The sequence below is a fragment of the Telopea speciosissima genome, unplaced genomic scaffold, assembly GCF_018873765.1.
Source record: "Telopea speciosissima isolate NSW1024214 ecotype Mountain lineage unplaced genomic scaffold, Tspe_v1 Tspe_v1.0126, whole genome shotgun sequence".
In the NCBI taxonomy this organism is placed as follows: Eukaryota; Viridiplantae; Streptophyta; class Magnoliopsida; order Proteales; family Proteaceae; genus Telopea; species Telopea speciosissima.
In genome coordinates this window covers 80001-92969 of record NW_025317462.1, presented here as the reverse complement: position 1 = coordinate 92969, position 12969 = coordinate 80001, and the positions used below count along the sequence as shown (strand labels likewise).

Genomic DNA, 12969 nt, shown 5'->3' with positions numbered 1-12969 from the left:
ATTAAGGCAAAAGAAAAAGGCTTCAATGCCATGATGCCCATACCATACCATACCGAGGGGAGTGGAGGCTGGGCTCGAACAGAAGTACACCGCCGACTCCACCAGCGGGCGGAATAGAAACCCTACACCAACCCACCCCCTTTCATTCTCCAGCATTGGGGGAATGTTGCGGTAGGTACCAGTCAGTAGCTAGCACCCGCAGCGAAGAGGTTACTGGGAAAGCCCAGCCGAGACCAAACCAGTCAGTGCCACAGATTGAGATGCGTTGCGTCATCGAACCACGGACCAAATGACATCCTACTATAGGGGGTTTGACTTACTACATAGAGGTAATGGACTCACAAAAGAAAAGAGGAGCGGCGAAGCGGAATTGTTGCCCTCGCCGCTACCGCTCCTCGGTAAGATGCGGGAACCTGATTCGAAACAAAGGATATGCCGGGTGGGATAAACCCTCCTCTTCCCTTCCTTCCCGGATCAAGGGCCCCGCTTAAGTTGAAAAAGTATTGGATGACTTTGCAGATTAATGCCTCAGTCCCTTCCAAAGACGCTTCCGCCTCGAAGAGCTATTGACCACAAAATGGAGTTGGAACCAGGCACGAAGCCTCCAGCTCAAACACCATATCGCATGGCCCCTCCAGAGTTGGCAGAACTGAGAAAGCAGTTAGATGAACTTCTTGAAGCAGGGTTTATCAGGCCGCCTAAAGCTCCGTTTGGTGCGCCTGTATTGTTTCAAAAGAAAGACGACGGAAGCCTTCGGCTGTGTATCGACTACTGGGCACTCAACAAAGTGACGGTGAAGAACAAGTACCCCATTCCCCTTATTGCAGATCTTTTCGATCAATTGGGGAGTGCGATATCTTTCTCGAAGCTGGACTTACGCTCGGGGTACTACCAAGTTCGAATAGCAGAAGGGGATGAAGCTAAGACGACATGTGTCACCCGCTACGGTGCCTTCGAGTTCTTAGTCATGCCCTTCGGCTTGACGAAGCCACCCGCAACCTTCTGCACGCTAATGAAAAACATCTTCCACGAGTACTTGGATAAATTCGTGGTGGTGTACCTGGATGATATAGTGGTCTACAGCAAAACACTGGAAGAAAATCTCAAAGTCGATCATAGTACGCACGTGTTGTTTTGCTAATGTCTCACTTCCCAGCCGGCGTTATCTGCTACGTGACTTGTGTGAACCTTCAATGGGTTTACCCTGGAAACAAGGTAAACGGTATGGGGGAGAAGGTAATGTCTAACTTTCTGTACCGCGAACATAAGGGCCAGACACTCTTTCTCAACTGGTGGATAACGGTGCTCTGCCCCCACCATCATTCGACTAAGGTAATACAGAGCCATCTCTTTCCCTTCATCGTTATAATGGGTGAGCATTGCCCCCAGTGAATGATCTAAAGCCTTTGTGTACAAAATGAATGGTCTGCCTGCTACGGGGGCAGCCAATACCGGAGGCTTGGTCAGGTACTCTTTGATATCTTCGTAGGCCTTGTCACAAGCCTCGTCCCAGACAAAGTGAACCCCTTTTTTCATGAGCTTAGAGAAGGGTCGACATCTTTCGGAGAGATTGGAAATGAATCTTCTAATATAGGCGAGACGTCCTTGAAGTCCTTTCAACTCTCTTATATTCCGAGGTGGCTTCATCTCGAGGATGGCTTTTTTCTTTGCAGGATCGACTTGGATACCGTCTTTCCGCAAAATTAATCCCAGAAACTTGCCCGAAGACAGCCCAAAGAAACACTTTAACGGGTTCATCTTCAGGTTGTGCTGTCGTAACCTTTCGAAGACCGCTCGGAGGTATTGCAGGTGATCTTCTTTGTCTCGGCTCTTGACTGCAAGGTCGTCCACATAACATTCGACCGTCTTATGCAACATGTCCTTGATTGAAGATCTTGGTCATGGTATTTTTTGAATCCCTATCACGTAAGGCGCACCTTTGTTCTTGAGTCCAAACGGCATTACTGTGTAGCAGTAAACGCCGAATGGGGTACGGAATGAAGTGTGCTTCTGATCTTATGGGTACATCTTGATTTGGTTGTAACCGGAAAAACCATCCATGAAAGACATACGCTCGTAATCAAAAGTCTTATATATCATTCTTTCTGTGATTGGAAAAGGGAATTCATCCTTTGGACACGCATCATTTAGGTTACGGAAGTCTATACAAACACGGATTTTACCGTTCTTCTTAGTTACTGGGACTATGTTCGCCAACTAGTCTGGGTGCTGTTCTTCACGGATGAAGCCTACGTCCTTCAGCTTCTGGACTTCCTTCTCGATCTTCTCCATGATCGCCGGGTGAAACTTCCTTTGGGGTTGCTTCACTGGCTTTGCATCTTCCCTGATATGTTGACGATGCATCGCGACCTCCGGATCAAGTCCAGGCATTTCCGCATAGCTCCATGCGAATACATCGGAAAACTCCTGTAACAGGCGCATGTATTCTGCTCTTTCTTCCTCACCCAGAAGAGCACTGAGGAAGATTGGTCGGGGGTTTTCGGCAGTTCCGAGGTTGTGTTCCCGGACTTCATCTTCAGTTGGCGGGATAGGGTTCGATTCCTGTTCTGTCTCTTCTTCGGCGAACTCGTACACTTCATCTTCCTCATCGTCCTCTTCGGGTTCGTCTACCGACACCATGTTCACTGTACACCGGTTGAAGAACTTAAGGCTTGACCTTTCGCTATCTGCGTCGGATTGTACTTCTTCATCTTCGTCTCCCCTCGCCCGTATCCGGCTGGTCGAAGTGATCGTAGACCACCCTTGCCTTGTAACGAGCAACAATCTACTTACCTTGCTATCTACGAGACAACATAGCTGGGTTGGGTGGGATGTGAAGAAATGGAAATAGCATGAATTCCCCTTGCCCGGTACTAACAGGTTCCATTCCCCGTATCGCATCCCTAGCCCTGATATATTGATATTTTGAGTTGGGTGCTTGAGAAGGACCAATCAGAGGCAGTAGAAGTTGTGAGCCTTTATTCTGTAAGGCCCTTGGTCTTCTAGTGTAGTCTCTTCAGTCTCGGGCTAGTTGGTTGTCGGGTTTCCTTGCCTGAATTTGGTTATTGCTGTAATGTTGGTTAACTGTAATGTCAGGGTAAAGTTTTCTCTTCGTACTACATAGGCACTTCCGTGTCCAGTTCTTCCTGTTGTAAGGAAGCCAGTGAGTGAGGGAGGTTTCTTTCGAGACTGTAACCCCGGCTCAACTAAGCGTGTCTTTTCCTTGAGGGAAGAAGAAGTTGGGCATTGACTCCAAACATCTTTTTGTTCGGCTGGACGATTCACTCAAACGAGAGGCGGCGTGAGACTACTATCCCTTCATTTGAGAGCACGGGAATACATTCGATTGAATGCATTGGCCAGTCAGTTACTTCGTACCTTTCTTCTCTCCTTTTCGAAGTTTGGGAGAAAAACTGGGTAAACCAATGGCTAAGGCCGATGGGAAAGGCGTGGCATGCTTCATTTACTATAATCTTTTTTATGGATTCGGTCTTCCTAAGTCTATAGTCTTAGATAACGGTACCCGAACCGTCATGTTAGCAACCGGAGTTTAGGATTACTCATCATTTTAGCACCCCTCAGAGCGTAGCTCTGAGTACACAAACAAGACCACGCTTAGTATCCTCAGCAAGACTGCTCAGGAGAATAATTAGGATTGACACTCACAACTCTCTTATACCCTTTGTTTGGGCGCGTGTATCTCTGCTGTGCTCGTTCTCTCTGCGCTCCTTGCGTCGCTGCGAGAGCCCTAGCAGGTTCGGGGGGACACGGGATGGCCGAGCCATCCCATAGCACGAGTACTAGTTTAGCGTTTCCGTTCCTTCGATCTGATCATACTTGCTTGCAGGACTAGCTTAAGATCGTGACTAGTTAGCCTCTTCTCGATCCTAAGTTGCCTATGTTGATGAGACTCATACCGTTCCGTTCCTTACATCCGAAACCCTCACTCCAGAACGAGCTAGGCTGAACCAAGCACCATATAGAAATTTTGGACTGTCACTTCGTGAGGGAGAAAGCGATTTTGATGGTTGTTGCGGATTTTTTCACAAGGAAAAGAAAGCAGGAACTCACTAGTAGCTTTACTAGCAAGAGGTAAGCATCCGAAAATAGAACCTTAAAATAACCGAAGGACAATCATAGCAACTGTATCCAACCTACTACGTAGCTCTAGTAGCTAAAGCGAAAGTGGAGCGAAGGCACTTCCGTGGGAAGGGCCGACTGAAGCTGTTCCCTTTGTCGACTATAGCACAACATTAACGACATTAGATCGACTAGTACACGACTATAGCTCGACTAGCGAAGCGTAGCAGAGGTCGACTAGTTCCTTGATCAACTATCCCTTTGTTGACTAGAGTATTAAAACATCTCAAGAAGGAAGGAAATGACCGGTGCATTCATTCAATACGAATCTTTCTATCCCGAGTCTTTAGCATAGGGCTTTTTGGTTGCTCGTTTAAGTGGGAGTCAACTTCAAATGCCTGGGTTAGTCACCACCCAGGTGATCAGATTCCGGACGTCTTTCTTGACTCTTCACGGGTCGAGATCCCGGATTCTCCATCCTCTCTGTTAGTTTGCGACGCGGCCCTTACGAAAGAGTCGTATAAGGTCTGCCTCCGCCGCCCCTCTGCCTATGAATGTTTTGTAAACCCCAAAATGGTCGATCCCTATCGAAAACCCTTAAGTAAGGGAAACGGGCCTACTCTACTGAAGTCGCAAGCCTTTGGCACTGAAGTAGGGCGAGCTGCCGGTTACACTACGACAGTAGCAAGGCTCCGGAGGAGTAGTGGATTTGCTTTTTATAAAGAGTGTTTCCGTGTCCCGAATCAATAGCGATAGAAGCGAACGGAACTCCGAGTCGAGAAGTGGGCCTATATATCCCCTATTTCGGATGGTTGGCTGAGATGATCTCCACCTCTTCCTTTCCGACCTTTACCGTGGGAATCATGCGGGGGGCCTCTTCACTCATTAGGAACACTACCCTCATGAAGGGCATGGGGACAGCTCAAACAGTATGAAGGCTGCCGCACCTCCTATTACTTGGAAATCATCGATAGGAACAGCTATAAGGTTAGTCGTACCTGCCCACGGTCCTATCCGTATGGACACGCCCTTCGCCCAGCAAGAAAACCAAAACTCTAACATAGCGTGCTAACGCGTCAAAGCATGCTAACGCAGCAAGAAAACGTATGCGCCCCTATGTGAGTAAGGGCCGTTGCTTCTTTCTTCGTTTGTGTAAGCGTTTTATTCGCTCCGTAGTTTGCTGGTAAGGCGATGAGCATGAATTCGTGGAAGTGGCAAAAGAAGTAATGGAAACTATGAGACAAGTGGGTTGCGTCGCATGGTAAAGAAAGGGCTATGACTATTATTGGTTATGATGATAAGGGTATAAGACTTCAATAACAAATGTCGGGTAGAAAGGCTGATTTATGAATAACTGGGGCTCATCCCGCATGTGTATATGTTCATTGCTGAGTGGCCAAAACCCGGAACAAGAGTTTCATTCGAGCTTCGAGATGGATTGTGGAAGGAATAACGAGTTGCTATTCGGGAAGGTATGGGAGGCAGTGACTGGGAACCACCGGGAAGCCAGACGATAAGCTGAAAGCACTGGGATGTAGTCACCATTACATCCTTCTCGAGATTAATCATGCCTACTTGTGCCTTTCCCCTCCCGAATCAATCTGTCATGATTGTTCAGAGTGTCGTGAAATCACGGATCATTGTTTTTAAAGTGATTTCATTCGTTATGTTCTCAGTTAGAGCCAGTTGAGGTCGGTGCAACGCCTATAATGAATAGGAATTTGCCATTGACTGAACATCTTCCTTGTCGATTTTCCTTTTCCACGGATCCACAGCCAATGAATTGTTATTATCTCCTAGGGCTCGGATTCGCCCCGATCAGCATGAAACTTGACTACACGGATTCGGTTCGGTCGCAGTAGCGAAACCGCTCCCACCCTTTCATCAAAAGCGTGACGCACGACGTAGTGGAGGAGTCGATGGCCCTTTAGGGAAACAGATGTGATCCATGGTTCTCCAGTCCTTGACAGGCCGGGTCAGACTCAACCCAAAGAAGTGTGTATTTGAGCTGTTGTTTAGCTCTATAGTCTAACGAAGGAGTATAGAGGTAGATCCAGATCAAGTCAAAGCCATTTTAAATGTGGATTCTTTGCTACGGAGAAAGAAGTCTTAAAGGCCTCCCTCACCTCTCGATCCTTAACTATCTTTCTCCATGAAGTGAGGCCAATATTTCAGACCAATTATCAAGCTCAGTACGACTAGCATAAGTACGACTATGGGTTTGGTCGGTAGGGCGTGGTTGGTTCCGAGCTACGGGCAACATTGGCTTAGGCATAACTTTCGCTTGACATCTATGCCAGAGCAAGTCTTCCTTGATGAGCCGCAGGAAAGCCCACGGAGCGGTGAAAGGGCTAAGTTGTCCACGTCGGTCACTCAGCTTGAACGGATAAAGCAGCGCTTTGGAGAATGAATTAAACAAAGTGAAGACGGCCTTAGCTTCTCAACAGAAAGAACTGGCTGATATAACCACTGAGGTGGCTCTGATCGAACTTCAGTACTGCGTATCCTCCACTCGACGGCTGAAGCTTGACATGTACGAAAACAATCAATCCCTGAAAGAGGAACTTGGATCATTCTCTTCTGTACTGTAACTGGCTTTCCCACTTTCATTTATCCATAAATCTCAATTCAAATTTTCTTTTTCATTTCCTTGACTGAGCTCTTTCATGTCTTTTCCTCTGCTAAGAAAACACTGGTCGGTAAGAGAAGGGAACTCGGTAAGAGTAGCTATCATGCCCGGTAATATATACACATACTTCGCACAACACGGCATCACTGTAACTGAAACGTCACTTTAATCGGCTTACGTGTCCTGGCGGCATTAAACATTAAAAAGTCACCGTTGTACATTCAACATTATGACTTAGGGCTCCTGTCAGCACGTGCGAAGTCCTCCATAGTTGCAACACTATGGCAATTTATTTGGCCACTTGACTCTTTCACCTTGCATACTAGTCCTTCCCTGTGTGACCGACAAACCCTAACTGCTCAACTCTTTTCCTCCCCCACAACCTTTGCTATGCCTCTTTAGTCATCATGGCCTCCGGATCTGATTCTGAACAGGTTCGTCCATACATCTGCCCCGTGGCCAATGTAGACGGACTCTGGGTGCTTTTTGCCTTGACTTGGCCTATAAAGTGGTAGGGGGGGGGCTTAGAACTTATGCAGAGAGTCCTGCCGAATGCGGAGCCCTTCTATTCGTTGTAAGCTTTCAGATCTCAAACCACAAATCCAGCCGCTATGTCGAATCTCGCCTTCAAATGTGGAGGCAGGAGCGAGAATCAGTCCGGTAGTGAGAATGACAACTGGAGGAGGTTTGTTTCCGGCATGCTGAAGGTCCAGGGTTTCAGAGATCTGTGCATCAAGTTGGAGATTCTGGACGCAATCAAGAACTCTATGCTGGACTTGTCAGTTTGGCAGGCCTCAATAGATGCCATGGTAGGCTTCTGGTGCGAGGAGACGAACACTTTTGTTCTGGACTTCGGGGAAACAACGGTCACAATAGAAGATGCTCATGTTTTGGGCAACTTTCGAATTTCTGGGCGGCCCATCCACAGAAACTTGACCCCGGCAGAAATTTGGAAGGAGAGGCGGAGTGTGGAAGTAGAAAAGATCTCCAAAAAAGGGGTTGACAGGAAAATTTCTACCCACGCTTGGCTAAACACTTCACTCAGAGCTGCAACAACCGTGAACTCATCAAGGTAGGGTTTCTTTGTTACTGGCTGCAAAGGACTGTTCTCCCCGCGGGTCCTAAGCAGCGGGTTCCTGCTTCAGTATGGGGTCCGGCGATCAGGATGGCCTTAAGGGAGAATCTTTCTTTGGCAGCTGCCGTGGTTGCAAAGCTCTATCACGGGCTCAATGAGTTGAGTAGGCGGGCGAAGTACTAGTCCCAGGTAGTTAGCAGCGAGGCCCAACATGTCTGGATTCCCACTTGGCTTCTGCAATGAGGATCTGGGAAAGATTCCCCAAGAAGGGCAGAGCCTCCGGTCTTGACTAGGGAAACTAGTCGCCTGAGAATGAAAGAGAGCAGATATAGCGGGCAACAGAAGAAGCCCAAGAACATCACTGAGGTGCTGCAAGATGAAAAGGAATGTGAATTATAAGAGGGCATATACAAGCCCACTCAAAAAAATGTGTTTTTTTTGATAGCTCCGGATTAGAAAAGGGACATGACAGGCCTACTAAGGTAGATACGGTTCGGGAAAGAGATCCGATTAGGGAAAGGTGAGGAATGCTAACTTGATTATAGGGTAGCAGATATGTGATATCCAATACCTAGTCCGATATGTTCTAGTTCCTGTCCTTTCCTCTTTTTGTGTGAGGTCAGCTTGTTTTAGGTCATAAAGAGAATAGGTTTCTATCTCACTTGAAGACAGGGAATTGATATTTCACTTAATGACTGGGAAAGGGACAGGCCGGATGGATGTCTTCCGTGTTTGAGAGAGCAGGAAAGAGAGAGTCAACACCCATCTCCATATACTCATCCTTGGTAATATAAAGTTATAATTGATGTTTTAATCAGTTAAATTTAGTTTGAATTAGTGTGAAAAACCAGACCTTTATCCCTTTGAGATAGTAAGCGAGTGCATGCGAGAGTTTGAAGATCGGACGGAAAAATAGAAAATGAGAATTTTCGGCCCGCTCGAGATGAACCTCAAACCTAGACCAAGGTCTTTTTAGAAGTACGTGACTACTCTCAACCGATGGTAGTTCTGATTAAGCCCACTATTGTTCCACTTAGCCCTAGACGTTACGATATAAAAGAATGATAAAGAATAGCAATTACGTGATGCCTTAATTACGATATCCTACGGTCTTTAACTACGACTCAACTGTCATGTTATTACTCTTAAGATGGATCGTCTTCATATTTTGAACCTTGTTTTCAATAACCAGTTGGATAAGAATAATGAGTCAGAAAATCTTTAAAGTTATGACTAAGAATCGAACATAGCCACGGATATTTAATATGGAGTCAATGGGTGTTAAATATTTTCAGAGTAAGATGTAACCATAAAAACTCTTACTCTCCTGTCTTCTTCGTCCTCCCTCTTTCGTTGTGTTTCGTCTTCCTCTTTAAATATTAAAAAAATATGGAAAAATAAAAAATATAATCTTTTTTATTTTTTTATAAGAAAGAAACTATAAATTCAAAATCTCTAGTGGTGGTGGGACCAACCAAGATGTATTTCGTCCGACCCGACCTCAGACTCTTTCTTCCCGACCTATTTGACTCTCTGGCCGCAGTTATTTAGGTGGTATCCCGAGATTGAAGAGATCGAATTCCTCCCGGGAACACACGAAACAAAGATATGAACTGGGTAAATGGAAATGGAAAAGAGATGTTTCCAATTCATCAAAATCAGAAGCTTTTTCTACATCCATATGATCTACTAAAGTAGATCGGTATTGCCCATATAATGAAAGCAGATCTTGGTCCATGGAGTCCCAAGAAGGTAGGAACTCCAATCTGTCCGATGCTTCTTCGGCCAAATACGATATACAAGTGGGACCTGCACTATGAGCAAGCTGTGCGAAAAACCGCTTCTTTTTTCCGGTTCCGCAACAACTTGGGCGAAATGGGGTTCTACCGGGAAACCATGGATTTTTGAGTTTTCGCCATTGGTTACTGGTCGAGCCACTGGAATGGAATAAGATAAGAATCTCTGGTTTTGAAAAAGCCTCTCCACTTACTCGTAACAGGCTTTCCCTCTGTAGAAGACTTCTTCCGAATGGCATAATTGTCTGCAAATGCGCCTCGATCTTCAAAGAAGACTGACTCCTCCTACTCCTCCTTCTCCTTTAGGATAGGATCGTCGTTGGTCCTTCTTTCACTAATGATCTCACCATTTTCTAGTAGTTCGCGCGAACGCGCGAGGGACTATCCTTTCTATCGCTTGCGCTTGCTTTTCACTCTCAAGACAACGGTCTCTCTCTTCTATAAAGCGAAGCAAAGCGCATGGCGCTGAAGTGAAGAAAGCTCAATAAACTTTATAGAACACGATGCAGGGCATAGCATAAATGAGACCGCTGATCATATCAAAAAATAAAATTATAGGACCTTTCTCGATGCTTTTGGGTGACTCACCAAGCGAAGAAAACGCCTTACAAAAGAATCAAGTCCATGAGCGAAGAAGAAAGTCCTTCCGCCCCAATTATTAGTAAGGCCGCGCCAGAACAAGGCGAGCTGAAGGCTCGCGCCCCTATTTGAGTAAGGCGCGAAAGAAAGAAGCAAGGGCCCGACTATATACAACGGCTAGCTGATCGTAGACCACCGCCTTACTAATAATTAAGGAAGCGAGCCTTTGTCGGTTCTGGCGCCTTGTTCCTTGTTCTAAGGCCGTTGCTTGTTTGCTTGGTCGATAACGCGCGCGTATGGAGTTGCTTGGTGTGTCTAAGGCCGTTGCTTGTTTGCTTGGTCGATCCAGGACAAGTCACGGATTCTGCATAGATGCACTTTCCAGATTCATAACACTGGAATCCAAGCCAACGGAGAGGTAAAGAACCCTTAACATTTTTATACTAATAGGGACTGGGACGACTTGTCTTTGGCCTAGAATAGCATCCTTAAATTTCTTTGCGAATTCAAGACCACCGATAGAACAAAGATTTTTATAAAGATAATTTTACCTTCCGTCGGTCGAGGGCGTCCTTATAGCGAGACGCCACCAAAGCGTCTCCTATGACGATGTCATCGCCAAGAAGAGCATAACGCCGAAACACCCGTCCCGGGTAAACCTGGTCAGCACACCACCACACAAGAATGTGGTGGCATAACGCGAAAAGAGGCCCAGATGAAAGAAAGCCTAAAGGCTGCCCTGTGTTAAAACTAATAAACCTGCAGAGTCAGTTTGCAAGTTCCGACTCTGGGAGCAAGAAAACTATTTACTCCAAGACCGAAGCCCTGGCCTTCAAGCCAGGTCATCTCTAAAGATAACTCCTTTATATATAATCCGTCATTTGCAGCTTCAAGCGGAAAGTGATCCGTAGCAGCTGACAGATCAAATGAATATAAATTGTCGGACTGAGGACAGCCTTCGCAATGGTCTGGTCTGATCGTACGTTCCATCCATAGGAATGAGACGCAGAACGGACATACACCAATCATGAGCTGGCCGCAATAGAGCTTGCAACAAAGCGTTAGGAATGGCGAATACTCGCTCCTTCCCAGCTCTTTCAAGCTTGAAACTCAATCGCCCAAATGGATACCATTTTGCGAGTGTTTCAAGATCACAATCGTGATAGCCTTTAAGAGAAGTCTTGAACAGATGTTCTCTGCAGCACTAATCAAGGCTAAAACAAAATTATTCCGATTGCGACGGTCTCTATCGACCGGGCATTGGGGAATATCTTTCCCAACACTAAATAAGTGATCGGACATGAACATTGACGCACACGGGACAATGTATGCCTGCAAAGCAGGAAAACATCCTCCATGAAAGCCAAGGGCTTGGTCGCTTCGGACATAATCGTTCGAATGTGCCCAAATGGAAATGGAAAACAATTCCCATACCACCTTGTGAAAAGGAGTACAAGACTTACGGGATCGTGAGACCCCAGGAGACGAACTCTTCACAGGTGATGAGGCTATGAAATTGTCCATCGAAATGGAGTATATAATAATATACTATTAATTCCTTGGATGTACCTTAGCATCAAATCAATGGAAGACTGAGCTATAGCCTAAATTAGGTTATAGTTCAGGTTCATAGGGTATGACACGATGTTCTGAAAAGCAAGTGATGCTTTCTTTTTAACAAGTATCAATTTACAAATTGAGAACATCGAGAGAGAAAACTGTACTAGTTTATCCGCCCCCGCCGACGGATTAATCGCCGGTGAAATGTTGGGATGCATCGAGGAAGGCCTCCCCGTGTCAAAGACACCGGGAAACTAAGCGGCTCATGTCGTTCGAATGCCCCTCCATAAGTCCTCATCAGACTGACGGAGGAAGCATTTAGTTAAAGAGCGACGTTAAGCCAACCCATTTTCTTCTTTGCCCTAAAGCTAAAGAACCACTTGGTAAACAGGTAAACCGCGATGCAGCGTTCCTTAGTTAAACAACCAAAAGCCAGCAGTTGGACTTTATTGATAAGCCCAACTGCTCGGTGAAAGACTTACAAGTCTTTCTGCCACGAGCGCACGCTTAGCCTTTCCATTATACTAAGAAGTTTCAAACTTTTTTTTAAATATATATTCAGTCAAGTCTTGGCTTTTACGCGTTGTTGCATCCGTATCGCCCTATTCTGGGACCCTCATCGGGTCTCCCAGAGGTTGGAGCATTCAATACGTCTATTCCTTCCCCTCCCGAACGTGTGGCAGTTTCTTCAGTCTCATTTTTCCCCCTCCGAATGAGACTTTGTCCTAATGGTTTCGCCAGCCAGCTTAAAAACGGATAGCGCAAACGCCCTATCACGTAAGGCGCTACGGTAAACAACCTGACGCGCTGCGGCCCCCTTCCTTGGGGGCCTCCGCTTGGTGGGTCACTTCGCTCCACTTCCTTGAACTGGCTAAAGCTGCACCAAGCGTCCTTCATTTGAAAACTAAAGGTGCGAAGCGACAGACAGATGCTTTACCTGCTGTTGGTCCAAAGGCTAGTCTGCAAGTCCAAAAGGGCTAGGAACGGATAGGGTGGGGTGTTCTCCTGTCTTGTCTTTTGTCAATCATTTCTGCTTTAGCCTTATTGCGAAGCAAGGAATGGTGCTAGTCTGAAGGCTAACAGCTAAATATAGAGCTTGATGTCATATCTGAAATAGAAGGTCAAAAGAGAGACAATTGTCGTATATGATCGAACTTCCGCGAGTTCGAGTTCGGTCATACAGCATTCCTGCACTTCCCTTTACTCCATAGGGCCCTCTCCAGCAAGCGTATAAAAAGCAAGGAAGGAGA

General features: G+C 46.2%; 1 protein-coding gene and 1 long non-coding RNA gene across 2 annotated transcripts; one reads left to right on the top strand and one right to left on the bottom strand.

Moving 5' to 3' along the window:
• Positions 1-977: 977 nt before the first annotated feature.
• LOC122647727 lies at positions 978-2845 on the bottom strand. Its single transcript, XM_043841063.1, has one exon. It carries the CDS (start codon positions 2638-2640, stop codon positions 2218-2220), a length of 423 nt encoding a protein of 140 aa, XP_043696998.1. The 5' UTR covers positions 2641-2845; the 3' UTR covers positions 978-2217.
• A 312-nt stretch (positions 2846-3157) lies between these two features.
• On the top strand, positions 3158-6354 carry LOC122647728. Its single transcript, XR_006330955.1, has 3 exons — positions 3158-3167; positions 4805-4807; positions 5798-6354. It is a non-coding gene; the product is annotated as an uncharacterized LOC122647728 (long non-coding RNA).
• The last annotated feature ends 6615 nt before the right edge of the window (positions 6355-12969 follow it).

What these genes read in the sequence shown, in the direction of transcription:
- LOC122647727 (XM_043841063.1), bottom strand. Translation starts at nt 2,640, where the DNA reads ATGGTGTCGGTAGACGAACCCGAAGAGGACGATGAGGAAGATGAAGTG.